Genomic DNA, 27017 nt, shown 5'->3' on the forward strand with positions numbered 1-27017 from the left:
CCACCCCCTCCACCGCCTCCGCCTCCTCCCAGAGGCCCCCGGCCCCCTCCCCAGCCGCAGCCGCAGCCCCGGCCCTCCCGGCGGCAGAGGCGGCAGCTCGCGGCACCCCCAGGTACGGGTCCCGCCAGGCCCGGGCGCGGAGGGCGGACGGGACCCCGCGGGCGCCGGGAGGGATTGGCCGGGCGGCGGGGGGAGGCGGGCGGAGAACATGGCGCCGGGGAGCGGCGCGTGCTGAGGCGAGCGGAGCCGGGCCGGGCGGCGGCGGGGAAAGGCCGGTGCTGGCGGCGGGGCCGCCAGGGATATGCGGCAGCGGCTCTTCCCTGTGCTGAGCCGGGCTCTGCCGGGCTGGACGCGCCCCTGGGCCGCCCCGGCCTCGCGCTCTTTCCCTCAGGGCTGGCGGCGGAGCTCTCTCGGGTAGGGTGCGAGTGCTGCGGGGCTGGGGCAGGGCCGCGGGTCCCGGGGCCGTGTGACCCGGGGCCGTGAGGCCGGAGAGCCCCCGCGGTGTTGTGTAAGAGGCGGCGGCGCCGCCGGGCGGGGGCACCTTGTGAGTCCGGGGGAGCGCCCGCCCTGCCCCGAGTGCGGCGGGGAGCCGGGGCGGCTCGGGCCGCGGAGCGGGGCTGGCGCCGGAGCTTTCCGGGCAGGCGGTGGGCGAGCTGGGGGCGGCAGGGCCGTGTGTGTCGAGGAGGCCTGAGCCCTGCCTTGTGTCCTGCTCTGCTGCCCGGGAGAGCCCGGACTGACGTGCTCCGGTGTTTGCGGCTGCACCTCCTTTGACAAAGCAGGCTTGGTCATCAGGCGTGTGGCTTTCGTTGCCCGGGGGCTTGCTTTGTTCTCCTTCCCTTTCAAAAAACCTCCCTGAATTGTCTTGTTACTTAACTTGCCATGTCTTCCTAAGGCATAATTATGAAAAATAAAAAGGAAAAAAAAAGTTTAAAATCTTTAATAAGAGACTGCTTTCAGTTAGCCAAACTTGATGGGAGCGGCCTTTTCAGTTTCTGACGAGTTATGTGGCAGTGGCATGGTGCGGGGCTTGTTGTCGCGTGTTTGTGTTAGCAGTGTCACCAGCTCCGGTGGAGAGAGCGCAGCTAACCCCGACCAAGGGAGCAGCGGGCGGGAGGCTTGGCACAGCTCAGTTTTAGGGGCAATTTAAACTGCGTAACAACTCGGCAAAGTTTGTCCGGGAAGGGAGCTAGGGTCAGGGACAAAGGCTAAGTTGTTTTCTTTCTTTAATTAACACTGTATCTGTTACCTTAGTAGCCAAACCTGTATTTAATACTGCACGAGTTAGAGGCGTCAAAAGTAGCATCTTTCCGGGAAAAAAAAGTGAGTTATGATGACTCATACTGTCGGTGCTCGTGTGTCAAAATTCGGATGCACTGTTGCTGTTCATCATTGCTATTTATGCTTCAAAATTGTACAGGTAATCCACAGTGTACATTCGGAGCCAATGCTTTTCTCAGGCTGTAGTTTGTCTTGCTAGATTACTTACTCCTCTTTATGCATGTGAATATATGCAGCATTTGGACTTAACTCTATGTATATGAGTAGGCCTGTTATGTTTTCATACTGCCTACAACCGTGACTTAATCATCCACTTAATTTTAATTGTGAATTAGGATTTACATAAATGATAATGAAATGAGAGCAGGCATAGTTTTTCATGCGATAATTTTTTTGAGATGTGAAAATTAGAATCTTTTTCTTCAGTTATATGTTCCCTGTTTCCATCTCTGTATTTTGTTAATGCTTGAACTTTTTGTAATGTTTTTAACTTTCATCTTTATGTCAAGTTGCAAGATAATTTGTCAGTTACAATTTACCTCCTTTTCCTCTGATGTACAGCATTAAAAGTATTTATTCTATTTGGGAAGTCCCTAGAAGGATTCTTATTTCTATGTTTGCCTGCTTTTTTTGCTTGCTTTCTGCTTTTTGTCTTCAGTCAGTGTCAGGCTGTGGTCTAATCCCTTGGATGAAATGGCACCTTTGGGAATTGACTGGAGTGTCAAGTATGTAATTTATTTTGCACATGAATACAGAAGCACTCCCCTCCCCTGTAAGATCCAGAAGAAAGAGGGAAGGGACAAGAAGTTCATTACCTTTGTTTCACTGTATTGGAAGGTTTCAGGCTTCTAGCTATAAGGGTCATTGCTGGTTATTGTAGAAGGCATTTACTAAAAATACAGTCAGACCACTTGAGAAATGGCATGTGGGGTTGATATTTTTAATATATTAATTCTGTTGGATTTGATGCTTTTATAGTAACTTTAGTGTCCAGTCTTCTAGCAGCACAGAAATCAAAAAGTTCATAATAAAAATCTAGAGAAATTGCTTTGATCAATTTTGGTTTTGTATTTGTATATGCATGATCTGTCAGTGAGTATCTTTGCTTTCACCTTTTATGATGCCCATAAGTTGCTAAAATATTCTTACCACATAGTACTGTATGCATATAATAAGGTGATTTTTGATGGATCCTGTTTGAAAGTTGCTTCACTACAGCTTTCTATTAAAATCTTACCTTCTGCACCTTGTTTTTAGAATGAGTAAGAACTATAGCTCACCTGAACAATTGATATGGAAAAGAATGTGGTAGAGCTCAAAGTTTGTTTATAATTTTAACAGTAGAACCAGAATTGTCCAAAATAGTAAAAACTAAACTGTAAAATAGGTGAACAGCCAGCACTTCATGTGTTGAAACACACTGCTGACTCTTGTAAACTGCTCATTGTTATGGGTTTGTTTCTCATGTCAGAGCTCTAGTGTTAGATAAACGGTTGCTTTTAATGTGGGATTACAGTGCTTTTAATGATTCAGAATTCTGATTTCTCTCTGTTTTGTTGCTAGATCAGATTTTCTTGCCAGTTCTCTCATCTTTCTGTGAATTTCTTGTTGTTATGCAGTATAACTGAAGTTTTAATCTCATCTTGTTTTTTGTTTGGTTTTTTTTAATTCAAACCTCACAAGTTTCTCTTTTTGAAAGTGTAAGACAGATGGTAGCATAAAGCATTGAGTGAGTTGGCTTTACAGAGAGTTTTGGGCAATCTGATGTGCTGCTTGCACATAAAATCTATGAAATACACATCAGAACACAGAATAAAGCACAGAGATCTCTCCTGTAGCATCCAGTGTAACATTTCCCGCTGTGTGTGCAGGGCCACGCGTAGACACAAACACAGTCCTGGGGTTGTGGAGCAAGCCCTGCAACTGTAGGGTGATAGAAGAAAAATGTCACGGGAAGGAAGAGAGAATGAGATCCCCTGGTCTGCAAGTATTCAATGGATAAAGCAGTTAATTGAATGAATGAGTACATTTCTTAGGAAAATCTGTAAGATACACTTTGAAGCAGTTGGTCACATAGCACAGAAACTAGTCTGAAACCAGTCAGTTATGTTCTTAACATGCAACTTGTAAATACTGATGTAAGCCAGATTACTATGCCAGATCTGTGAAAATTTAATGATACTGTATTTTAATGGTATCTAAAGGTTAAAACCAGATAATTTTACTTACCCCTTCTCGTCCCCCAGCTCTTCCAAATAATCAGATGCTTCAAAACCCTTATGGAATTTTGTAAAATATTGAAGCAAAGAATTGTTAGGGAAAGATTAATTGTCCTGTTTCTGGTGAGTGTGGTTAGAGATTGTTTACTTTGGAGGTTTGGATGAATTGTTTGGGGCAGTTTTTGAGGACGTAGGAAAAGTAAGCTCAAGTAATTAAGAGATTAAAAAAACCTTGTTATCCTTTATTGCTCTGTCTAGCATCAAATTTTATAAGGTCCTACCTTTTTGTTTGACTTTTTAAATCCAGTGCTTTGGAAACTGTGAAGTGGTCAAGTTAAGGACTGTAGATTTAGGGCAGTAAACTAGCTTTATAGTGTCTGATTGTATATCCCATCTTGTTTAGCCAGTGCATCATTGTAATTACCAGGCCAGTTACTCAGCTGGGGCTGATCCCACATGTGAAACTCCCAGGGCCCTTGTTTTTGCCAAGGTCACACGTGGTGTGGTCTCATTAATGCCACTGGTAATTCCTGTACACCGGTGTTACACACCAGTGTTTCTGCAGTCACGTTGGCAGTGCAGCCTGTGGCAGACCAAGTTTTACTGCTGTGATCTAGAAGTTGGAGAAGCTGGACTCTGGGAAACAAGAGCATGGCAGGCATCTGCCCTGGCCACCATCATTAGGAGGGAATTTTCTGAGTCAATTACAGACTTGGCAAAAAGCTGCAGACTGAGGTTCTGAAAATGCTTTAATTGTAGCGAGACTTTAGAATTTCTTCAAAATAAATGACATAACAAAACCTTATAAATATTCATAATCTTCAGACTTGCCTGATTTGGCATGATTAGTTGTTCTTAATAACTTGGGAACACTGATTAAATCATTGTGGGACTTTGTAGTTGGACCTTTTGTGTATGAAGTAGTATGCTGAATTCCTTATGAGTTTAAAAGTGATAAAACATGTTAACGTTTTGAGCACTTCATCTTCTTACGCAGTCTGTCTGCCTGTGCTTGCAGTCACAATTCTTTAGATCAGTATCAGGAATGTGTTGATCTCATACATTCTCTAGCTTCATGGCAAGCAAATTCACACAAGACTGATGCTTTATGGATGTTGAATAATGAGCTATTTTAATCTCTTAAGTGTCTAAAAGAGCGATTGATGAACATGTAACCTGAAAGAGTATGGATAGTCTCCTGAAGAATCCCTTTTGGTAATGTTCAACCTGAATTGATTTAACTTTCCTGCCTACAGTTCAGTCTAAAAAAAAATTATTATAACGTACAGGTGAATGGAAATGTTAAGAGAGTAGGTTGATTCTTGATTGTTTTACTGATAACATAATTCTGCTGCTGTCGTGATCAGGAGTAGGTGCAAGAGACAAAAAAGAGGGGTGCAGACCTGTGCAAGAATGCAGATTTACATGGTTGTTGCAAAGCCATGAGCTTGCAGCTGAAGAAGTTCATGGACTCCTCCAGAGTGCTCAGTTTGGTGCTGTCATCCTTGTAAGAGGTGAGAAAACTCTGGCTGGTAGTTCTGCAGCACCCGGCCTCCTGCCAAAGCACACAGCACTTCTTTCACTCCATGCACTGGCAGCTGGAGAAGTCTTCGTGTAAACCAAGATGGATTAGTAAACAGCACAGAGAACATGTTACCAGTGGTAACTCCCTTGCAGGACAGAACAGAGGTTCTCACTCAATTAAGGTTTCACTTCACTCTGGTAAATTGTAAGCAATTAGTTGCATAATAACTTGTAGCAAACGTGCATTTTAAGGCAATTGGTAGAAAGCAAGCAGCAAAACCCGCTGGGATGGTAACTTGCCTGTCATCTGGAGCAGACCTGTGTACTAGCACTTGACTTCAGTATGTGTGTACTGTCATGACAAAAAAAACCTTGAGAAGCACTTTGGAGTTTGTGCCTTGGGGGTCATATTTTTATTAGCTAGTCACATTCTTGCATTGAAGCAACCCTCAGGAGTTTCTGTTAATTGGTTTTCAAATATGGTCCTTTAATTGTTCAAACACTGGACTTAGATTTGACTACACAGGCTAATTTTTAATTAAAGTAATTTTGCTAAAATAACTCTGAGAGATTAAAATAGTGAAGCAGAATCATATATCACTTAATCCCACTCTGTAATACTCAGTTTGCAGGTGAAACCTGGCATCCCCAGAGAGCCTTGCTGCTTCCAAGGGACTGCCTGCCTGGAAATGATTACAAAAATGGAGCCTCAAAGAATAGAATATAATTTCACTAGAAGTACTGTAATTGAAATTCAGTGTTGGTTTTAACTGATACTTTCCTTGTACAAGTGAAGTAGTTTTGATGAGGAGGAAGAATATTTCCTACTCATTGAAAAGGGACACTGTTCTCAGCTCAGACGTTCCCTGTTGTTTTTTTCTTTCTACCTCTGTAATCTTTCCAGTGGAAGAATTTCCGCTGCCACAGTAATGGTTTGTGTTATTCCTGCTATTTTAGCTTTACTGGCTCTTTCTCTGTTGCTTCTGCTTTGTGAAAATAGTAAGGCAATATTTCTTTTGATGTTTTTGTTAGGCTGTTAGCTCTGCAATAAACATAGCACCTTCTTTGTGGAAGAATTGTTTTGCTGCTGACCAGCAGCATCCAGTGCTCGCTGTAATGACAGTGCAGCAAGTAGCTGTAGCACATGGACTTTAGGACAGCTTCTGAACATGGTCTTAGAAATAAAGCTACTTCTCAACAAGTACAGGACTTCTGGTTTTCTTGATTTTATTTTGCCTGTGGTTAAAAGCAGTTCTGTTGTCAAAAAGTGATTGATACAGTTCTAGGATTCTGGTGTGAAAGAATGGAATGTGGTATTTTATAACACAATTGCACTTACTTAAAAGCTGCACAGGAAAACAGTCATATGAGGGAATGTTTAGTATTGAATCTTACAGTTTACTCCTTAAAAAAATGTAATGGTACAAAAGTTCTCTCTAAAGTGAAATTTTTTCCTCTCACTTTTGTGTTATAGTAACATATCAGCAGGAGGAAGAGTACGAAAGCAGGAAGGTGTTGGTCTTGTCCTCTTGACGCATTTGCCGTTCAGGAGTATCGCGTAGTTGATCAGCCCTTGCTTTTATTCGAGTTGTCGGGTACTATGATTCACTTTGCAGGAAAAGAGTCGTAGGTAATCATGCAAACCCATTTGAAGTTAGAGAATGTTGTATTCACAGTGCCCTCTGAAATAACAGTGAAGGTGGAGGTACAAATTTCAGTCCTTGGTTTGAAGGCTTAATTACTGATGTCGTCCTTTTGAAAATTGTAGCTTTTTCCTGTACTGGAATTTCACTGCCAGGCTGGAAGTAGCCTATGAAGGAGGCAGAAGTAGGGAATCATAATAAAATGAAGTGGAGGTGTGCAGCTTCACGAGACACCAGTTGAAATCTCATAAGGTTTCATAGCTGCGTAATTTGATGAATCACATTGGAAAGATGAGTCATCTGAACAAACAGTAAAGTTCTGTGACTTAGTGATGTGGTATAAAAATAACAAGGAGATATATCAGATGATAAGGAAATTGTATAACATTTAAAAAACCCCACAACTCGAGTAGTTTATAGTATATATGTGTCTTCTGACTGGCAACTAGTATCTTATTGAGATAGAATATTCTAGCTGAAAACCAAGGTCTAGGTGTTCATTGGCAGACATGGAATCAGGAGCTTAAGGGACGTCCTTGTTCTCCTGCATACTTAGATCTGTCAATCCAACCTGTGTGCAAGTGAAAAACAATTAGGAACAGTTTAGTTACTGATTTTCATCTATGAAAATTATGTGCACTCACTTAAAAAATTCTACACAGTAGCTTAAGTTTGGTAGAGTATTTCTTAAAACTCTGAACACAGAGGCATCTTTTAATTGTTAGCATGGCTTGTATCAGTGCTGTTGATGCAGAGAAACAGAGATGTGGTACTTGGAATAATCTTTGTATTTCAATGGTATGTGCATTTTTTCAGTGCAAGAAGGCCTTATACATTCCAAGCAGGATTAGCCTAAGCATGGGGGTTAAACTAGTGGATAAATGACCAATTTAAATGAGAGTGTACACATTTAAATTTAAATTCAGCATTTCAGCTGTTTAGTGATTACATTTGATTGCACTTTTGTTTTTTATTTTCATAGTGAGAGAATGATGTTTTACTAGTTTGTGTTTGCTTCTAAAATGCATTGAACTGCACATTTTAAAAAATTACTTGATATTGTTTATAGCTTTTGCTTGGAGGCATTCAGACTCTGAATCAGTCACACTTAGAATCTTAGCATTTCGGAATTATGCCTTTAAAGAAGGGTATCTTGTAGCATGTGTTAAACTAATGGTAGAAGTTTAAATAAGTGAGACAATCTATTCCTGTTTATCGTGGCAGTTCTGCAGTCTTTGTATTTTTGTGGCACTATTGCAAAAATGTTGCTGTTTCTTGCTTGAGTGTATAAATCCAGTGGTCTGTTAGTAAAATTTTGTTTATTTGACAATCAGACAATTTTGACCATTTGACAATTACAACACTTGTAATATAATCAAAAATTCAGATACATTAAATACTTTCCTGAAGTTTTGAAAGTATACTTGAGATAGCAGTATATGCTTCATTTGATTTAATTTTTATCATAATCGAATAAGGGGTTGACATTTATTAAGTTTGGGTTGTTTCAATTAATGTGATACTTGAAGCATTCAATTAAGTGATCTACATCTTTATTGTGTTTCCTGGTCTTCAAGGTTTCTTTTTTGTTTTAGCAGCAATATCTTTCAGGATCTGAATTTTAGGCAAGTGAATTTTGCATGTAATAGAACTTCTAGCTGTTGGTATTGTCCTGTATTGTCTAACATAATATCAAAAAATTAGCAAGGCTTAAGTGAAAATAATAAGAAATTTCTTCTTTTTTCTTTAAGGTTTCAGAAGGAGTCAAGCAACAAAATGAACAATCCAGCTATTAAGAGAATAACAAATGAAATTATCAAATCACCTGAGGATAAACGAGAATATCGTGGACTGGAATTGGCAAATGGCATTAAAGCTCTTCTCATTAGTGACCCCACCACAGATAAGTCCTCAGCAGCGCTTGATGTCCACATAGGTATTCAATTCATATTGTGTTAATTATGTAATTAACAAAAATGCTTCAAGTTCTGGTATCTTGATGCAAATAAACTGAAGGGAGTGGTATGCACTCGGGAGCCTAGCCTTTTACTGTAATTTGTAGTTTATTCTTTTACACATCAAGTGCAAAATTATTGGAGCTAAATGCTCTTACTGTACTCTGTGTTTACTCAAGTGTAGCTCAGTCAGTTGAAAGACTGCTTTTAACCATTAAGTTTAATGTTATGAAAGATCTTTTGTAAGCAGAAGAGGGGTGGGTGCAAGTGCAATTATTTCAGACAGCTCCATCTGTCATGTCAGACTTTTTTTCTCATGCTAAGTTGTTGATGTGTAGAGGTGAGAAAATGCTGTAGTGCTAGAGAAGTTGGAGAGGCACTCCCTAACTTCAGTGGTGCCTATGTGTGCAAACAGAAATATGGGAACTATAAGGGGAAGGCAATTGCTTTGACTCTGGAATAATGAAAGCCTTTTCTTATATCTGAGATATGTCTCAAGCTTGTGTAGTTTTTCAGTTGATTGGAAAGTAAGATGCAGTGTGTGCATAACCAAAACACCCTCTTGCCATGTCTGTAGTTGGGAGCTCTTGCTGCTCTTTGTGTTAGGGCAGAAGTAATAGAGGGACTTCAAAAACTTCTGGCCTTTCTTGTTGCAGGGATGGCTGTCCCAGATCATTATCTAGTTCAGAGCATCCTGAATGTGGTTTTGGTTAGGTCCTGTGACAGGCTGCAGCATCCAGTTCCTGCCCATGTGCTGGGGAGATGGATCTGTTGCCCGTCCCACTACACATTGCTGCACACTTGATGGCCAGCTGCAGCATCCAGTTCCTGCCCACGTGCTGGAGGAGATGGATCTGTTGCCCGTCCCACTACACATTGCTGCACACTCTGAGGCGGGACTGCCACTCTCCAACTTTGTTTCCATTCTTCCAAATCATTGTTGTCTTTTAATCTGTTTGCCTTCACACCTACTAGGTGGTCATCCATAGCTGCTTGTGTTCTGGCAATTACAGGTTATCACTCATCCTATAAACCACAGGATAAATACCTCTTTAATTATGGTTGGCAATTGCTGCCTCTTTACACAATGCATTTATTAAGGTCAAGGTATAGATTTCAGAACAGTGTGATTTGCCAGGTCTTTACAGATTATGAGTCATGGACTTCAATTGAAAATCATCTGTATAAGGAAGTACAAGCTGATCTGGAGAGGCAATTTGAGACATTAATTGGTTCAGTTTCTAATTCTAAATTTCAAAATATATTTTGAGGATTAATTTTAGTTGACTGTAGTTGCACAAGTGTCTTCTTACAGACACAGAATTGATATATTTTCCTGAAGCAACATACTATAATACAGAGTACTTTAAAAGACTTAATGTTTTAGTATTACTTTTCATTAATGAGTACATGAAATTTTTCCTCTTGCAGGATCCTTGTCTGATCCCCCCAACATTGCTGGGCTTAGTCATTTTTGTGAGCATATGTTGTTCCTGGGAACCAAGAAATATCCAAAAGAGAATGAGTACAGCCAATTTCTAAGTGAGCATGCTGGGAGCTCAAATGCTTTCACAAGTGGTGAACATACCAACTATTACTTTGATGTGTCACATGAACATCTAGAAGGTGCACTGGACAGGTAAATGCATTTTTTAGTATTTAAATTTTTGTTATAGATGTTCTACTTGAATTTATTACTGTAAACGTTTTTTGATAGTTCTGTAATTGTGATATTAAAAAGAAAAGGTAAAAAACATCATTTGTTAAAATTGATAACCACATATATTTCAGTTTGAAAGTCTTACTCAGATTTTTTCATCTAGGAGAGTTCTTCATCAAGACAGAATTTCTGAAGTTTAAATGTTGTGTTTACACTGAATATTTTTGGAAATGCGAAGCACAGAATATGATCATGCATTTACACATTGTGCAAACACTGGGATGGTGCAATCAAATTCTGTGCTTCCCATGGGATCCTTATTGACAGCAAAACAAGGGTGAAGTCTAGAAATATTTAAGGATGCTCTCAGTAAAGGGAACTTGCTGAAATCTCAGTGTTTTGTGGGAGAGGACAGAAATTGAAAGGTGTGTAGTCAGTGAGGTAGAGTTTTCTCTTCGGCTTCTCCCTGGATGTATGACAAGACTTACTTGATTGGTGAAATTAAGAGCCTCTTGCAGTTAAAACTCAGAATAGGAGAAATTCTCACTGTGGCAATTGTGATGTAAGGCCCTTGATTCTTGTACTGCCTTATATGATGGACATGTTGTCTGCATTTATAAACAAAGAAATTGAGAAATAGGGATATCAAATCAGTTTCAAAACTGTTAAAGAATTCCTAAGTTCTGCATTAAAAAATAATGTATTCAGCTGTTTCCACGAGGAACCAAGTTTTATACTTTTCTGTTACAATTTATGTAGAGTACTCTTGACTTGAACTAAATTTTTTCTCTTTAGATTTGCCCAGTTTTTTCTGTGCCCCCTGTTTGATGAAAGTTGCAAAGACAGGGAAGTGAATGCTGTTGATTCTGAGCATGAGAAGAATTTGATGAATGATGCCTGGAGGTTGTTTCAATTGGAGAAGGCTACTGGAAACCCCAACCATCCCTTCAGTAAATTTGGAACAGGTTTGTTACAATATCATTATCCAGTGGCATTCTGTGTAACATACATAGCATTATTGTTTATATAAAATTGCTAAAGACAGACTGTAACAATTCTCTTATTTCCTCTCCATACATGTTTATTATGGTGCTTTATTGCATTTTTCACATCCTAGACCAAACAGAGCTAGACAATAGCATAGGAAAAAGAATGATCCAAGACTTGGAGTACAGTGATGAAGAAACCTTTATGATTCTGATAATTACTGCAGTGAGTGCTGTTTTCCAGTTACTGGATTTGGTTGTCATTTGGTACTGTTAAGTCTTTGTGTATAACAATGTGAACAAGTTGTGTTTAAATTGTTGTTGGCCACATGCTTTTTGTTATTTAATATTGCATTTAGACTAGATGACAGTGACTAGGTCAAATCAGAATGATCAGCAAAACACTGTGGAAATTACTGAGTAGGAATATAGAAACAAAAATCTGAACCATAGAACACAACAGTAGGAGACTGATAGACAGAATGATCTTGGACAAATCCCAATCCCACGGCTGTATTTTTTTTTTGTTCAGGTTTAGTTATTCTCAGAATGCTTAGTAACAATTTAAAATAAACACTGCTAAACCTCAATTCAAAAAGCATTAAAGTTAAGATATCATAGTTCTGGACAAAGCCACAAATGTTTGATGCTTTGGTAGAAGTTTAAATGTTGGGTGGTTTTTTTTGATAGGCATTATTTTCTACATTAATTTAGTTTTGAAACCTTCGAAGTAACAGGACTGTACTGTTTCATCATTGAGCATAATGTGTGCAAAACAATGTGTTTTCTGGATGGGTCAGTTTGCTTTATGAATAATTGATTCAAGTATTGGGTATGGTAGGAGAATGGGAGTGCAGATAATGGGCTTTAAGGCAGTGGTTTCTTCCTCTGTCTCTAAAAAGACAAGATGTACCTTTCCATCTGTTGATGGATAGCATATTTATGGGTCTGGTAGCCACCTGCCACAAGAGCGGTAAAGGCTCTGTTGACTAAAGTCAAGAGAGGCTCTGTATAAAACCATAACTCCATTCTCCAAACAGGTAAATTTTAAAATAAAGCCTTGGGAGCTGTGCATTAGTAGGCAGGTGTTCAAAGTGCATTCTGTAACCTCTTGCTGCTGAAGACATTATTTAATTTTTATGTAGCACACAGAAAACATAAGTGGAAATTGCAGAAACTGTTTTGTACAGTTTAAGAAGGTTGCCTAGCTCACACAAGTGAAATGTTTTCTTGGGGAGAATACCCAAAATGTGTTGAGATTCAACAGTAATAGTAATGTTCCTTTCTCCTCAGATTAGGTTCTGATTCTGAAATGAAATGACAGCACATAGCTTTCCAGTAGGTACGACTTGGCAGAAGTAGAGCTCAGCTTTGATGGTTTTTATTTACCCAAAGAGATGACAACTGTGATGCATTTGGAAACCTTGTTTTCCTTTGATCAGCTGAGATGTTGTTAATCTAGCAGAGTACAGGAATTACTCCCTTTGATGCCTAAGGTTACTCTTCATTGCTGTGCACCCTGTTTGGTCAGCAAACCTTCTATTATTCCTTGTCTGTCCATGGAAACAAATGCACCTTCCAGTTTTCTTTTTGAGTGTGCATTTTTCCCCAGATATCCTTCACTGATCTCCCTGAATTAATGCTTGTGATGGTGACTCTTCTCCACCATTACCCTCAGTGTCTAGTAATTTTCCAGGCACTCCTGCACTGGCTAGTGTCCATTTTCCTACAGCTGCAAGGTGTCTTCTGACTGTTCCTTCCTAATGTCCTCCAGTACTGTAACAGCACAGTTACTGGCTGAAACTTTAACTATGTTATTTTATTTTATCTTACGTATTGATGCTGTGGGAGTAAACAGAGTAGGGTGTCTAGAACTTCACCATTTAATTTGTCTGCATATGGTGATGAATATAGACAAAATATTTAAAACATAAAACAGTATTGAGTCAGTTTTCTTATTATGCATATTGATTATTTTTTTAAATTAATATCCATCCAAAGGAAAGCAGACTGATTAATTTATATATTTCTTTTTGATCTGTAAGTTCATAACAGTGTTAAACATCACATATTGCTAATTATTTTCACGTTACAGGGAATAAATTCACTCTGGAAACTAGACCAACTCAAGAAGGAATAGATGTAAGGCAAGAGCTACTGAAGTTCCATTCTACTTATTATTCATCAAATTTAATGGCTATTTGTGTCTTAGGAAGAGGTGAGTTTGTTCTCTTGGTTGAGTAAGACTTCCCATATATACTTGAAAAAAGATGGAGGTTCCAACTGCTTAGAACCTTCCACAGCTGAGATGATATTTTACATAGGTTTGCCAAAAGCAAAATAACAGTGTGTTGAAAACTATTTGCTTTCTGAAAACGCACTGGCAGACTAGTATTTGTATGGTGTTTCACAGTAATGCTTAGATGGTGAGTACAAGTGGGAAAAAAGTGAGCTTTTTTCTAATCAAGAGCAAGTTCACTGAGGAATTTTACATGGAAGCTTTTTCAGTAAGAATCACATTGGCAATTGCAAATCTGTACTAAAGAAAACTGTCTCTGCAAGTTGAAATGAATGTTTATTTTGCTGATATGCATAAAAAGTGGTGGCTTTTAATAGAATAACATGCAATTCACAAAATTTTAATATATAATGAACCCTCTTGGTTTACATTGTTTTGTTAGGTTTTTTTACCCCAGCACAGTTCTGGTAGTGTAGTGTAGGAGCATGCATATATTGGGCAGGAAAGATTCTGCTTTCTCAGTTTAACTGGGATTGTTTTGATAACAATCAAAGGTAACTGCTTTTAGAAATCTTTCAAGCATTAAAATTATATGTTGAGATGTCCAAGCAATTGATGTTGTGTTTCTTCCAATACCCACCCCTGGAAGTCTTTCACTAAAAAATTGTCAGAAAATGTTTTTTTTTAATCTTATGCTCACTTTGAGAAGTGCTCCAAAATGTATTTCTTGAGGCAGAAGGCAATTTTGAAGGCATCATTTCAACAGAAATAGTCTAGGTCAGTTTAAGTGAGTTAATGCACATCATCATATTCTTTCTGCAAAAAGTCTTCTCTCATTCTTGCAAAGCACTGCAGTCACAGACTGAAACTAGAATGGTTGGAAAATTTGGTAGTGCTTGAACAGGTCACAGGTGTGTGTTTTGGGTGCTAAGGACAGACCTGACTCATGGTGTACTTGAAGTACTGGACGTGAGCTGAGGCTAAAGAAAATACAAGTTTTGGCAAAGCTACTTTCACTCTAGAAAATTTGCAGGTATAATTCTATGTCCCTTGAACTTCTGTGGAATGTTTATTTTTGTAGGTGTTCAATATCTGATGTATCTTTCATTTCTAGCTTAGTTTAATCTGTAAAATGTCAAGATGTATTTTCAGTTACAAGATTTATTTTATTCATGGTCAAAGCCTTCCTTTAATAAGCATGGTGCTTCTAGCATGTTACAGTTCAAAATTTAAGTATGAATATTTGTTTTCTTTCTGAAATGAAAAATCATAACACCATTAAAACTACTTTCCTGTATGATTCATGACTCTCCCAAACAATATTAAAAAAAAAAGTTTGTTGGAATCCTTATATAATAACCATGTTTTTCCTGATGTTTCTTTATTCTAGAATCCTTGGATGAGCTGACTGGCTTAGTGGTAAAGTTATTTTCAGAAGTAGAGAATAAAAATGTCCCTATACCAGAGTTTCCTGAACATCCTTTCCAAGAGGAGCATCTCCGGGTACGTATAGAGATACGTCTTCCATCCAAAGTGCATATTTTAAATGTTATTTTTTATGTTTCAGTAGTACATTGTGCACTTCACTACTCTTTTATCAATGTCCCTATTAAATTCCATATTTCTTTATTGATTTTCCCCCCACTTTTCCATGCTGAGTATAGTTTTGTATAGTTTATAATAAAGTAAAGGTTGCACATTTGGTTGCCGTTGTAAGCAACTGTGAGATAATTGATTTTCTTTGTTTTTATCATGAATGGCTGAAGTGTTGCCCTAAGTTTTAGATACTTTTGAAATTTGGGAGATGTGTTTGTAATATGAGTGTGTGAAGGGAACATGATACATGCTCCTGAGATGAATACAGTAAATGAGTTTCCCTTTGTTTATGGGTCTCCTTGCTTTTTCTCTCTGCAGCAACTTTATAAAGTGGTACCCATTAAGGACATTAGAAATCTTTATGTCACATTTCCTATACCAGACCTTCAGAAATACTATAAATCAAACCCTGGCCATTACCTTGGCCATCTGATTGGGCATGAAGGCCCGGGGAGTCTTCTGTCAGAGCTTAAAGCTAAAGGTAAGTCCTTCAAGGGCAGAGAATTGAAAAATATTTGATCACACAGTTTTTTTAAGTTTAACTATGTCTCACTTAAAATAGACCTCTGTGTGTTAAAGCCTTTATCTATTTGGGTAATTGGAACTCTAAGTCATTTTGTGCTTTATTTTTGTTTCTGCAGCAGGTAGGAATAAATAGATAACAGTCACTCAGGCTGCTGAGGCTATTCTTTCTTTGACTCCTCTTTAGAGAGTTATTTGTACTTCAGCATAATGATCTCGTCTCTGTGCTGTCACTAGCTTTGAGGTTACTGTCAGGTCCCTGAATGTCTGGAAGATTATAATGGTGTATCTTTTGCTATTTTACTTTATATCATTCTGTTCCAAACAGAAGTAAATTATTCAGTAATCAAATGATCCTGAGTTTGTCATATCACTCTGAGTACAAAATCAGACGGAGCTGACTTGGGTTATGTTTAACTTGCACTGTTGCTGTAGGCATTAATGAAGTAAAGGAAAACATGTAAATAAATCAAAATCGGTTTTAATGTTGCTGAAGCATGCAAAAAGTTACATAAATTGTTATAGATTTGTTTATGTAATATAGTTTCTTTTTAATGACATAGGGTGGGTGAATACTCTTGTTGGAGGCCAGAAAGAAGGTGCTAGAGGTTTCATGTTTTTCATCATTAATGTGGACTTGACAGAAGAAGGACTTTGTAAGTGAAGCACTTTGTCTGTATTCCACATTATTGCTGATGTGATGGTTTTGTGTTTGTATCTGAAGAGACTAATTGATATTATAGCTTGAAAGCCAGTTTATTTCAATTAACTTGTTATTATTCTGTATTTAGTTCCTCTAAGTATGCTAACTTCACCTAACATAAGAAATCAACTTATTTAAGGTTATATTAAATTAGTTAATTAAATACTTAAAATAAACTTCTTTAAAGAAGAAGAGCTGTAAATACTTTCGTGTGCTATTTAGACCCGAGTGAAATTATATTGTAAATCAATATTTTCACATAATAAGACATGTTCAGTGCACTTCTTGGAATTAGCTGGGGACATAAACACTTACCTTAAATTCATATCTGAAAAAAGCTAGTTTAACTTTGTGGGATTGCAGATGTACTTTTTAAAGATCTTGATGTAGCAAAGTGTAATTAAAAATAAAACCATATTTGTGTTCATTAAATTTCTTCTTTGTGCAGAACTGAGTGAATAATTATTTTTTTCTTTTCAGTGCATGTTGAAGATATTATTTTGCACATGTTCCAATATATTCAAAAACTACGTACAGAAGGACCTCAAGAATGGGTTTTCCAAGAGTGCAAGGTAAGTAATTGGGGCTGTATCATATGTACTATATGTGTTGTCTTTTTACAAACTTTTTTTATAATTAGATTATTTGACTTTGTAACTAGCATTTAATAATCACATGGTAATTAAGTTTGTTAATTTTTAAGATGCAGCATGACATAAATGACAAGTACATGCAGAATACATTGTGTTAACATACATGTGGAATGCTCTTACAGAGCTGGGAGTTAGGATGGCATAATGGAGGTGGAGGAAGAAGGATCTTGCTCTGTCCACAAGGATTTTACATAACTTTGCTCAGTCTTCACTGAAGAAGGGAGGAAACATTTACTGTGAGGAGTAACGTTGAACTGGAAATTTAAATGACTGCTATTCTACCCCTCCCTTCTTTCATGTGTGAAATTGTATAGTTGGGATTGTAAAGGCAGTAGGACATTGAATCTGCTGTTTGTTCCCCTCATCTTTTTGAAAAGTCAGCTAAAGGCTTTTCATTAAGCCATTTTAGTGCTTTGGCAGTACATGTCAGTCTTTGTTGAGCTGTTCATGCTTCCTACAAGTCTGGATAGTTCTGTGTGCACAGAGCAAGAATGTAAAGTGTCCTGTTACATAGTGCTGCTCTTCTCAGTGACAGTGTGAAACCAACCCAATTTTATTTATATAAATGTATATATAGTCTCATTGGTTCAATACATATGCTTGGGTAAGATTCCTGTTCCCATCTCAGCTTTGTTTGATCCAAAACTGTTGAGTCTCTCTGAAAATAGAAACTCTGCAGCTGGGTTAGCTTTGTTTCATACACTTGGACACTATATAGCTGTGAAAGTAGTCTCAGGTCTTGTTATCCTCTGCTGGAAGTTCCAATGGATTTGTTTCACTGAGAGAGTAAGCAAATACAAGTTTTGGAAAAGGTGATTCCATCCCTCTGTCTCATCCCTGTGCCTTTCCCTTTCTCCTCTTCTCTCAGTCCCAGAACTCCTGAGACTGTGGGGTGAGTCAGAGAGTTGGCAAACTAGTATGAAAAGAATCTTTGAGTTTACTTTCAGCTGAATTGTTGAGTTAATCAGTCTCTCTGCGTGGTTTCATGGAAGGATGGACTGTCCTTTTCAGTGGCTTTAAAGTCTTAGCTCTCTTTAATTCACCCTTGCCACTGCATCCTAAGAATGATGTGTTCTATTTCTGTGGCTGAGACAGCAAAAAGAAACACGCTTTTTCTGTCTCTGAACTTACTTTTGGCTGACTGAACAAAAGGAAGAGAAAAGGAAGAGAGAGAGAGAGGCTTCAGTTCATTAATATATGCCAAACATTGCACTGGAACACTGTGTACTGGTTGGATCAGAGTTGGTGTGTTTTCAAATTATCAGGAAACTTAAATACATAAGAGATGAGGCAGATCTCAGCATGAAAAGGACTTACAAGAATTGTGTAATGCTTCACATTATGAGACTATCACTAATTGCTTGTGAGTTTGATGCAACTTGAATAATCCTGAAAATTTGTTAGATACTTGTCTGCTATAACATGGATACAGCAAAAGTACTTCCTTTTCTTTCATTATAAAAAGGAATTATGTAGCCAGTAATTATTCTTAAAATAGGCTTTAATTTATGGTATTTAATCATCCATACATTGTTTTCTAGGATCTAAATGCTGTGGCATTCAGATTTAAAGATAAGGAGCGACCGCGAGGTTACACATCAAAGCTTGGAGGAATGTTGCATGTAAGTGGAGGGGGTCGTTTTTGTTTGGTTGTTCTTTTTTCTAATAATAATTTGGCAGTGTGTTTGGTTATCCACTTAATAATACAGGAATCTGTGAGGTCCTTTGCACTTCTTGTATGCTGCATAGGCCTTAGTTTTGGCAGTCAATAAGTCATATTCTGTTCACTCTACCATTTAATACTTCTGTACTTGGTAGAACTGATTGTACAGTAATTGGAGGTGCTACTTGGTCTTGGTTTAGAAAGACCAAGTCATTAGAAACACTTTGTTTCAGTGTTTCTGAAGACATATGTACCTTGCCATTGCATTGCCTGGTATGTACCTGGTATACATTGCATATGTACCTACCATACATTGCCTGGTAGCTAAATGTTCTCTAGGGCAATATTAGACAAAGAATATTTTATCATAAACACCGTGTTCCTTAGTTCACAGTGTTGAAATACTGCAATAAGCAGAAATGTTTGTATTAAGATTGCGAATTGCAAATGCTTGACTTCAGAGAAGTGATTGCATATTAGTACTGAAAGAATCATCATGTAGCTTTTACTTGGTCTTTAATACTTCTTGCAAAATTCCCTCATTTTGTGCTAATGGAAGATTTAGGGGGGGTTGCTGAGTTTTTTTTGTTCTAGTGAAATTATACAGCTTTTATACATTTCAGCCGTTCTTCATTGCATAGCTAATGTCTCCATCTTTTCAGAGAAACTTTTGGTTTTTTTGCAGGAATTACTGGTACTGGTTGTAGACCTTTAATCTGTAAAGTCTAAAATAATGTTGTTTAATTTTCAGATTTTCTATCTGTGTGCTAAAAAGTGTTAGACTTGGCTGAAAACATGTAAATGGATATTTAAAGAGCTCCTGTGTGGCGTGCTGTTTGTTGCTTTTTGTTCTGTCAATGCCTAAAATATCTAACAAATGGACTTCCGACTTCTGAAACAGTCTTTCAGTATTTGTTGGATTATTTCTGATTACAATTGCTGTCTCCAAAAATCAGGCCAGGAAGTTGCCAGCAGTGTTCCAAAGAGCAGGGTATTGAATCAGGACTTTTTTTTTTTAAACTGTCTTTCTTTTGCTTTGCAGTGTGAATGGTAATTTTTGTTCTGCTTTAGTAGTTAAATGACCATCAAGATTCTGAATCTTTAGCATTCACACTTGAATTTTTAATAACACAGGTTTGGTTCATTGTCCTTGATCTCCACCCTCCACCACCCTTTTTGTTTTCCAGAATCCTTTTTATGACTTACTCTCTGCTCTGGAAGCCATTCTACTGTAATTTTTTGCATAATATATAATTCAGAAAGCCATTTTGTAATAATTCTGGTTGAAAAAAGTACACTGGTGTGGCAAAGTGCAAGTACTCAGCACTTAGTCACGTGGTCATTTTCCCTTGGTAAGCAGGTGTTTATCAAGAAAATTTTCCTGTCAACCACATTAATAATTTTCAGATGAGTTTTGCCTTTTTTTTCTTCTTCTTAAGTTGCCATGTACCTTAAGAGATTTTCAATTTGGCCCTAAATAAAAAATGTTAGAATTAAGTGTTTAAATTCTTATTATACTTTTAGATATTGAAATATAATTTGCTTTAAATTATTATAAATAAGAATCGAACTGTTCAAGAGTCCTAAAAATGCCTAGGTTTTGTGTTTGTTTTATTTCGCTTATTTATGTTTTGTTTTCCCTAAATGCAATCTCATGAGTACTTGGTCTTCTTTTATATTGAGAAATATCCTGCAGGGGTCAGCATTTACCATGTTATTTTTACTTTAATCAAAATACTATTTAAAGGTGGGTGGCTTTTATATTGAGACATTAAATATTCTGAGAGAAGAATGGTAAATATAAATTACGTAAATTGCCTAATACTTGAGAAATATAATTGCATAGTTAGAGTGCTACTCCCTCTTATTTAGTTTTGAGGGAGATCTTAAAACATTCTACACATTCTTAATTTGGAATTACCAAGGTAGTACAGCTTTAGTGACTGGGAGTGTTTGCTTTTGTTTTCTCTACTGAACTGTAGCTTTTTCATGCTTAGTTTTGTTTCATACATATTCCTTGGCTTTGTTTTTTAGTATTACCCTATAGAAGAAGTATTGGCTGCTGAATATTTGCTTGAAGAATTCAGGCCTGATTTAATAGAGATGGTGCTGGATAAATTGAGACCAGAAAATGTTCGGTGAGTTAAACTGTATTTTAACACAAACATCATAAGAGAGCAGGTGAACTAATGGAAACACAAAATCTTAGGTGTCTCTTGCAGCTCTAAAGTAAATGTGATTGAAAAATCTTCACTATGTTTCTTTGTATGAGAAGGTCTTAGATATATGCTAATTTATTTTCAAAGGTTGATGTATTTCAAATAATTACTGGATAAAGTCAGATAAACTTGAATTATAAACTATATTTGCAAATGTCATGGGGTTCTGGTGTTTCTGGGGATATGCAAGTAATGATAAAACAAATGGAGTTGCCTACATCAGCAACAGTAGTTGCCATAGTAATTAATGCCCTTTGAAGAGGGGTCTGTATCTTTGTGTGTAGGTGTGCATCTGTGTGTAATGTGTGTGGGATACTTCAGCTGAAGCTTGACTATGTCAAAAGATCATCTTTTGAACAAACAATACTTTAATGAAAATCTCCAGTTCTCTTTCCCAAAGTATTTAATACTTCTCTATTTTGAATGTATTTTCATGTTACTGTGCCACCCAAGTTCTTGAAAATTTGATACCTCTTAACATATAAACACTGTTTTCAGTAATTAACATAGAAAATGTGTAATTACTTGCTCTCTGTAGATAAGCTTAACCAAATTCCACATGAATGTGAACTCTTAACTAGTTTTAACTAGTTTTAGAATTGCTTACAAATTACAATTACGAACCTGAGCTGATGCTGATCTAGTAAAGAAGCTGCAGGTGTTAATGAGATCTGATGTTTATTATAGCTTCACATAGCTTTGAAGTGTAGCTCTTAACATTGCAAGAAAATAATCAATATTATCTGATTCATAATGTAAATTGGGTCTTTGTTACTACCCAGAGAACTTCCAAAGCATCTTCTTACTTAAACACTGAAAAATTGCTGGAGGAAATTAGTACAGGTACCTACATTCATAGTTCTTTACTTGGTCAGATGCTGTTGTGTGCTACAGACCACTCACCACCTTTCTGTGTTACTCCTGTTGCTGGCTGGGCCAGTCTTTTGACTTCTTTCCAGCTGTCAGTACTTCAGCTAAGACAGCCATAATGAACCTAGTTCAAGTTATTAGTGTGAGAAAGGAGAGTGTAGAGAATACCACTAAAGGGAGATAATTCAAGTCTATAGAATGTGGCCAGAAGCATAAGAATAGTGGCAATGGTGTTTAGAAGAATGTGGTGTGTTTTTTTCAGTGACACAGCAAATGCCTATTTCACAATGTTCTTTTGCTGTTGGTAATGTAGGCCCATATCTGCACTTTGCAGTTCTGCACTCCTCTTTGTCCATTGCTGAAATGAGGCAGGGGTCAGATAAGTAAAGCTCAAGATGAGCAAGAATCTAATTAGAGAGGAAATGTAATTCTAAAAAGATACAGAATTTAGGTGTAACATGCTTGAAACATAGTAAGCAAAGAAGATAACAGCTTACTATGGTATGTATTTCCTACAGCAGTTTTGTAGGGCTACATCAGTCTTCTCCCATTTGACAAAGTGACTTGTGGTAAATGGACATTTTCTCTACGCTTGGTAATTGTGGATTAATTTTTAAAAAAACTAGTTTTTTTTTTCAAGATGGAACATATCTAGAAGAAATATGAACTGAAGATGAACTTTAGTATGTTAAGCAGCTAATAATAGTTTGATCCTTCAGATAATGGAGATAGGTGTTTCAGAAATGGTCACTGATCAGTAACTCCTGTGAGTCTCTGTAATTGTGGGCTTCAAATGTCATGTGTCTCACCTTGCTTTCTTCCAGCTGGTGCTTTTTGGTGCTGTATGTTATGTTTAATCTTCTTCAGGACTAATTATGTTGTCTCTTCACTTTACTTGACTTAAGAAATAGATGTCATTTAATAGATGAAGAACTGTGTCATTTTAAACTTTTGTATAAAAAAGGTGCTAAAAGTATTGGGAGAAAAAAAGGACTTTCAGAACTAGAATAAACCTGTTTTTATGGCTTCTTCAGTTAACTGTTAAAGAAATTATATATTGTCTTATCAGACTTTCCTACTTTCATTTGACTGCAAGAAAATACTAACTCGTATATAGTACTGTATTCCTTTTAGATACATTTTAAGTACTTATCCTGTGAAATTAGAAGTAGAATGAACTGAACTGCAATTTTTAAATTTTTTTTTTTAACTAAGATCCTTCAAAGTATAGTAAAATATAGCAGGGAATATAATTTTATAGTATCTTTTAGTTTACATTGCTGGCAAGATATATTATCTTGGGAAGGGGAAATTTACTTAAGTATTACTAAAAGTGATTTAATGGTACATTACGAAGATTCAAGAAAGCCACTGTGGATTTTGTTTTTAGTGGGCTCTCTTAAAAGAATGAATTGAGATTACAGATGTTAATAAAAGGGTCCCCTTATGTTACATTTTTAAAAATCACATCTGTATCTATATGAATATAATGAATTACAGCAGCCTGCTCCCTTGTTTTGTCTTTTTTTAAGCAATTTTATATGCTAAAAAAAACCCTGTGCCATCTGCTTTCAATGTCTGTATGGTTTGGTTATCCACCATTTACTCATATGTATGCTCATGTTTACCTTTCTGTTCTTCCTTTTTATGAAAGAATTATGTGCCACATCCTAACTTTGCCTGTTGTCTGGTATTGTTTTCCTGTTTTTATTGTTATTTTTTTGTTTTATGTCTTGCATACATTCTGTCTTGAGGTGCTTTAGTTGGCACTGATTGGAATTTTTTCTTTGTATTGTGGTTTTATTTATAATTTATTTTTTATTCACCTATATTAAGGACCTCTTGGTATAGCTATGTTGTAGTAACTGCATTGTGTCTTTTTAAAAGTATAGTTTTTCAACTATTATTTTCTTAACAAATTTTGAGTTTAAAAAATATGAAAAAAAATCATTCTCACAGATGGTATGCATATAAGTATACATATGCTTCCATTTGACTGATCCAGAACAGAAAGTGTTCATATTCTTTTCCCACCTCCACACACTACTTGTTGTATTTAGTGCCTTAATTTCCCTAAGAGAGAAACTTGAAAATGTAAGTATTATTTTTACTTGTTCAAACTGTATTGGGTTTTACCAGCCATCTGTGAAGGTAAGGGAATAGACTTGGCATGTGTAGCAATCTTAGCTGAAAAATGTAATTTTCCTATCATTTCCAAGGCATTTTTTCCCTTCAGCATCTGCAGAATAAATACTCTTATTAAAATTTAAGAAGATAGTGACTCACCAGATTAAGTAGCTAAAGAACATTTTCCCCTGGATAGTAAGTGGGTTTTTTTTTCCTCTATTGATAGCAGAAGTGCAGCACTAGTACTGTCCTAGAGGGAAGAAAAATAAAATGAAAGCCAAAAGTGTTGATAGAGAAATTTCTAACTACTGGAATTTGACAGACTCAGCAAAGTTATCTCAGTGCACTTGGTGATGCTCACCCTGAAGGTAAACATGCTAGAAATGTATCTGTTTGTTTTTAATTGCATTGGGTCTCAGCATCCATTTTGAAAATCACAATTTGTTCTCTCATTCCTCCCCACAAATCCTTGGCAGCAGCTTAGTTTTACTGAACACTAAGGAAAAACTTGTGCTTCTGCAGTGATCAGAGTGCTGTACCCCAGCAGCAGCTCTGGTTTCTGAGGGGATTGATGATTGATATGTGAGGGCCTTTGAGTAGCATGAGTTGCCTCACATCAGTTTTACTGATGGTTGTGAGGAAACTTACGGACAAATGTAGATTTTTGTTATTTTTATCTCAGTCATGTTGTGTTATAGATTTGAATTAGAGAGAAGTAATTTCTTCCATTGTTTGACAGTATCACAATTTGGAAGACAAAGTTTAAATTAGGTCCAAAAAAAGTCAATCCTTTGTAAGAATAGGTTTGCTTTGACACATTTGTTACTAATGTCACAAATACTAAGTATTCTATTACTTTTCCAACTTCAGAACCTTGAGTTTCATTACATAAATCTGGAGTATAATAGTTGATAATATTTTGTGGAAGTACATTCATTTTAAAGCACACATTCTCTTCCCAAGTAACATTGTCCTGTGGATTTCTCACCTGTAGCTTCAATTTAGATTTCAGGAGGGTGAAAAACAGGATAGTATTTAGTAAATATGCATCACATTATAGAAACTGGTTGTTTCTGAAATTGGGTACTACAGCAGTTTGCATGTACAGGAATGTATCTAGAGAAGTAAATAGCATTTATAGTTTGTGTTCCATATCCATGAATGGCTCAAGCCTAAATATACTTAAACAGATCCTATGAAGATTACCTGATTGCCTGTCTTGATTTCCCAGTGCATTTCCACACTGTCCTGAAACATACGGATGTTCATAGTGCTACACAGCACAACAGAGAAATTAATAGCAAAACTAATGTTACATAATTGGTGACTTTAGAGATGGATTATAATATATTGAAATACCTGCATGGAATAGCATTTCTACCTGCTGTGCTTCTCTTCCCCTCTTTTTGTGTCCTGATCTTCTTTCCTGTTGGTCTTAAGTTGTAATTCTTGGGCAGACAAAATGCCTTTTGATTTGTTTCTGTTGTTGTGGGTATGTTTCTAACAACTCAAAATGTCAGTAATCATTCCAGTAGTGACTTGGCATAAAGAGAAGGATCTGTTGAAGCAGAACTGCTTGAAGAATTACAATGTTGGTTTCCACAATTTTGTTTTCTGTACTGAGTAGACAATTATTTTTAGCTCTTGAATTTTAGTATGCTCCTGTAAGAAATGTTTGGCTGCTTGGATTATCACTACTGCTTGAGCGTCAGTATGTTGGAGAAGGGTAGGAGGAGGAAATGTTGAATAACAGACATATTCAAACAGTGTATTCTAGCATTAAACATCTTTGTCTTGCTGCTCTAGCCATATGATTATTGGCATTTTATTAGAATAATTTTTCCACTTAGGACTCTTACTTCTTTTTCTTCTTATTATTACTTATTTACTGTACAAAAAGATCTGATAGGTAGGTTGCTCTAAAATTCTGAGACTTGATAGTTTTTGTAGTCTCTTAGCAACTTTGTACCTGTGTTGTGATTTAACCCCAGCCAGCAGCCAAGCCCCACACAGCCACTTGCTCACCCACCTGCCAGTGGGTTCCAGGAGAGAATTGCAAGGGTAAAAGCTGGAAAACTCGTGAATTGAGATATAGACAGTTCAATAGGGAATTATTTACTGTGCAAAAAGATCTGATAGGTAGGTTGCTCTAAAATTCTGAGACTTGATAGTTTTTGTAGTCTCTTAGCAACTTTGTATCTGTGTTGGGATTTAACCCCAGCCAGCAGCCAAGCCCCACACAGCCACTTGCTCACCCACCTGCCAGTGGGTTCCAGGAGAGAATTGCAAGGGTAAAAGCTGGAAAACTTGTGAATTGAGATACAGACAGTTCAATAGGGAAAGCAAAAGAAAAAAAGAGCAAAACAAGGAATCCATGTTTCTTCCCAAGGGCAGGCAGGTATTTAGCCATGTCCAGGAGAGCAGGTAGTTGTGCTACCTTTTTTGACCATTTCAAATTTCTTAGAAACATCTATTTACTCTTGAAGTTAGCTACTTCCATTGATACATTGTTCAGTAGAATTAAAGGAATTTTCTTGATACCTATCATGTCGGCTACTAACAAAATACTGATATGTTGCAATTTTCTTTAATCTGGATTTCTTTTTTAGGTGTGTTCTTTAGTTCAGGCAGCATCTGGATGATGCTCTCAGTCACATGGTTTAGTTTTAGGTAGTCCTGCAGGGAGTTGAGTATGAGATGATCCTTATGAGCCCCTTTCAATGTGAGATTATCTACAATTCTGTGACACTAGAACTGGAATAAAATGTCTATAATCGGTATTTTCACATATTTTGATGTTCATACAGGTGGTATAGAAAATGTAATTGCTTCATCAATTTTCTAGAAGACTGCAAGAACTGCTTGGTTTTCTGGAACAACAAGAATCTTAAAAATAGAAATTGCATGCAGCACTACTGGTGTGTAACCCCGGGTTGTAACACTTCAGAAAAACAGTGGCATTAAATGACTGTGGTAACCTGATTTCATTTCAGGTTAACCTTAGCATGTAGTTCTGTATACTTACACATGCTCTTCTACACTGTAATTGTCTATGGAGTGTTTGCAGAAATAAAGGTATTCAGGTGATGAAGCAGAAACAGTGCTTGAAATGAAGTCTCAGTCTTTTCTCAGACACATTCATGCCAAAGTGTCTCTTTGT

General features: G+C 37.2%; 1 protein-coding gene and 1 long non-coding RNA gene across 7 annotated transcripts in view; one reads left to right on the forward strand and one right to left on the reverse strand.

Moving 5' to 3' along the window:
- The first annotated feature begins 6 nt into the window (after window positions 1–6).
- IDE (insulin degrading enzyme) overlaps window positions 7–27017 on the forward strand; it is a 54587-nt gene continuing 27576 nt past the window's right edge. For 2 of the 5 annotated variants that reach the window (XM_041415933.1, XM_041415934.1), the window contains exons 1-11: window positions 184–414; window positions 8416–8600; window positions 10051–10258; window positions 11075–11244; window positions 13361–13483; window positions 14895–15007; window positions 15419–15581; window positions 16186–16278; window positions 16806–16897; window positions 18520–18600; window positions 20676–20779. In XM_041415933.1, coding sequence (XP_041271867.1) covers window positions 302–414; window positions 8416–8600; window positions 10051–10258; window positions 11075–11244; window positions 13361–13483; window positions 14895–15007; window positions 15419–15581; window positions 16186–16278; window positions 16806–16897; window positions 18520–18600; window positions 20676–20779 — 1445 coding nt within the window. In that variant the 5' untranslated portion in view covers window positions 184–301. Of the gene's footprint in view, window positions 113–183; window positions 415–1251; window positions 1418–4869; window positions 5012–8415; window positions 8601–10050; window positions 10259–11074; window positions 11245–13360; window positions 13484–14894; window positions 15008–15418; window positions 15582–16185; window positions 16279–16805; window positions 16898–18519; window positions 18601–20675; window positions 20780–27017 lie in introns of those variants that run through there. The other 3 variants (XM_041415936.1, XM_041415935.1, XM_041415937.1) reach the window with 3 other exon arrangements.
- LOC121341945 lies at window positions 6252–27012 on the reverse strand. 2 transcript variants are annotated; one of them, XR_005953477.1, is made up of 3 exons: window positions 26883–27012; window positions 24017–24107; window positions 6252–6831 (listed from the first exon to the last, which is right to left on the reverse strand). It is a non-coding gene; the product is annotated as an uncharacterized LOC121341945 (long non-coding RNA). The 2 variants fall into 2 exon arrangements; XR_005953478.1 differs by lacking the exon at window positions 6252–6831 and adding an exon at window positions 6992–7235.

The sequence above is a fragment of the Onychostruthus taczanowskii genome, unplaced genomic scaffold, assembly GCF_017590055.1.
Source record: "Onychostruthus taczanowskii isolate IOZ18803 unplaced genomic scaffold, ASM1759005v1 scaffold5, whole genome shotgun sequence".
Taxonomy (NCBI): Eukaryota; Metazoa; Chordata; class Aves; order Passeriformes; family Passeridae; genus Onychostruthus; species Onychostruthus taczanowskii.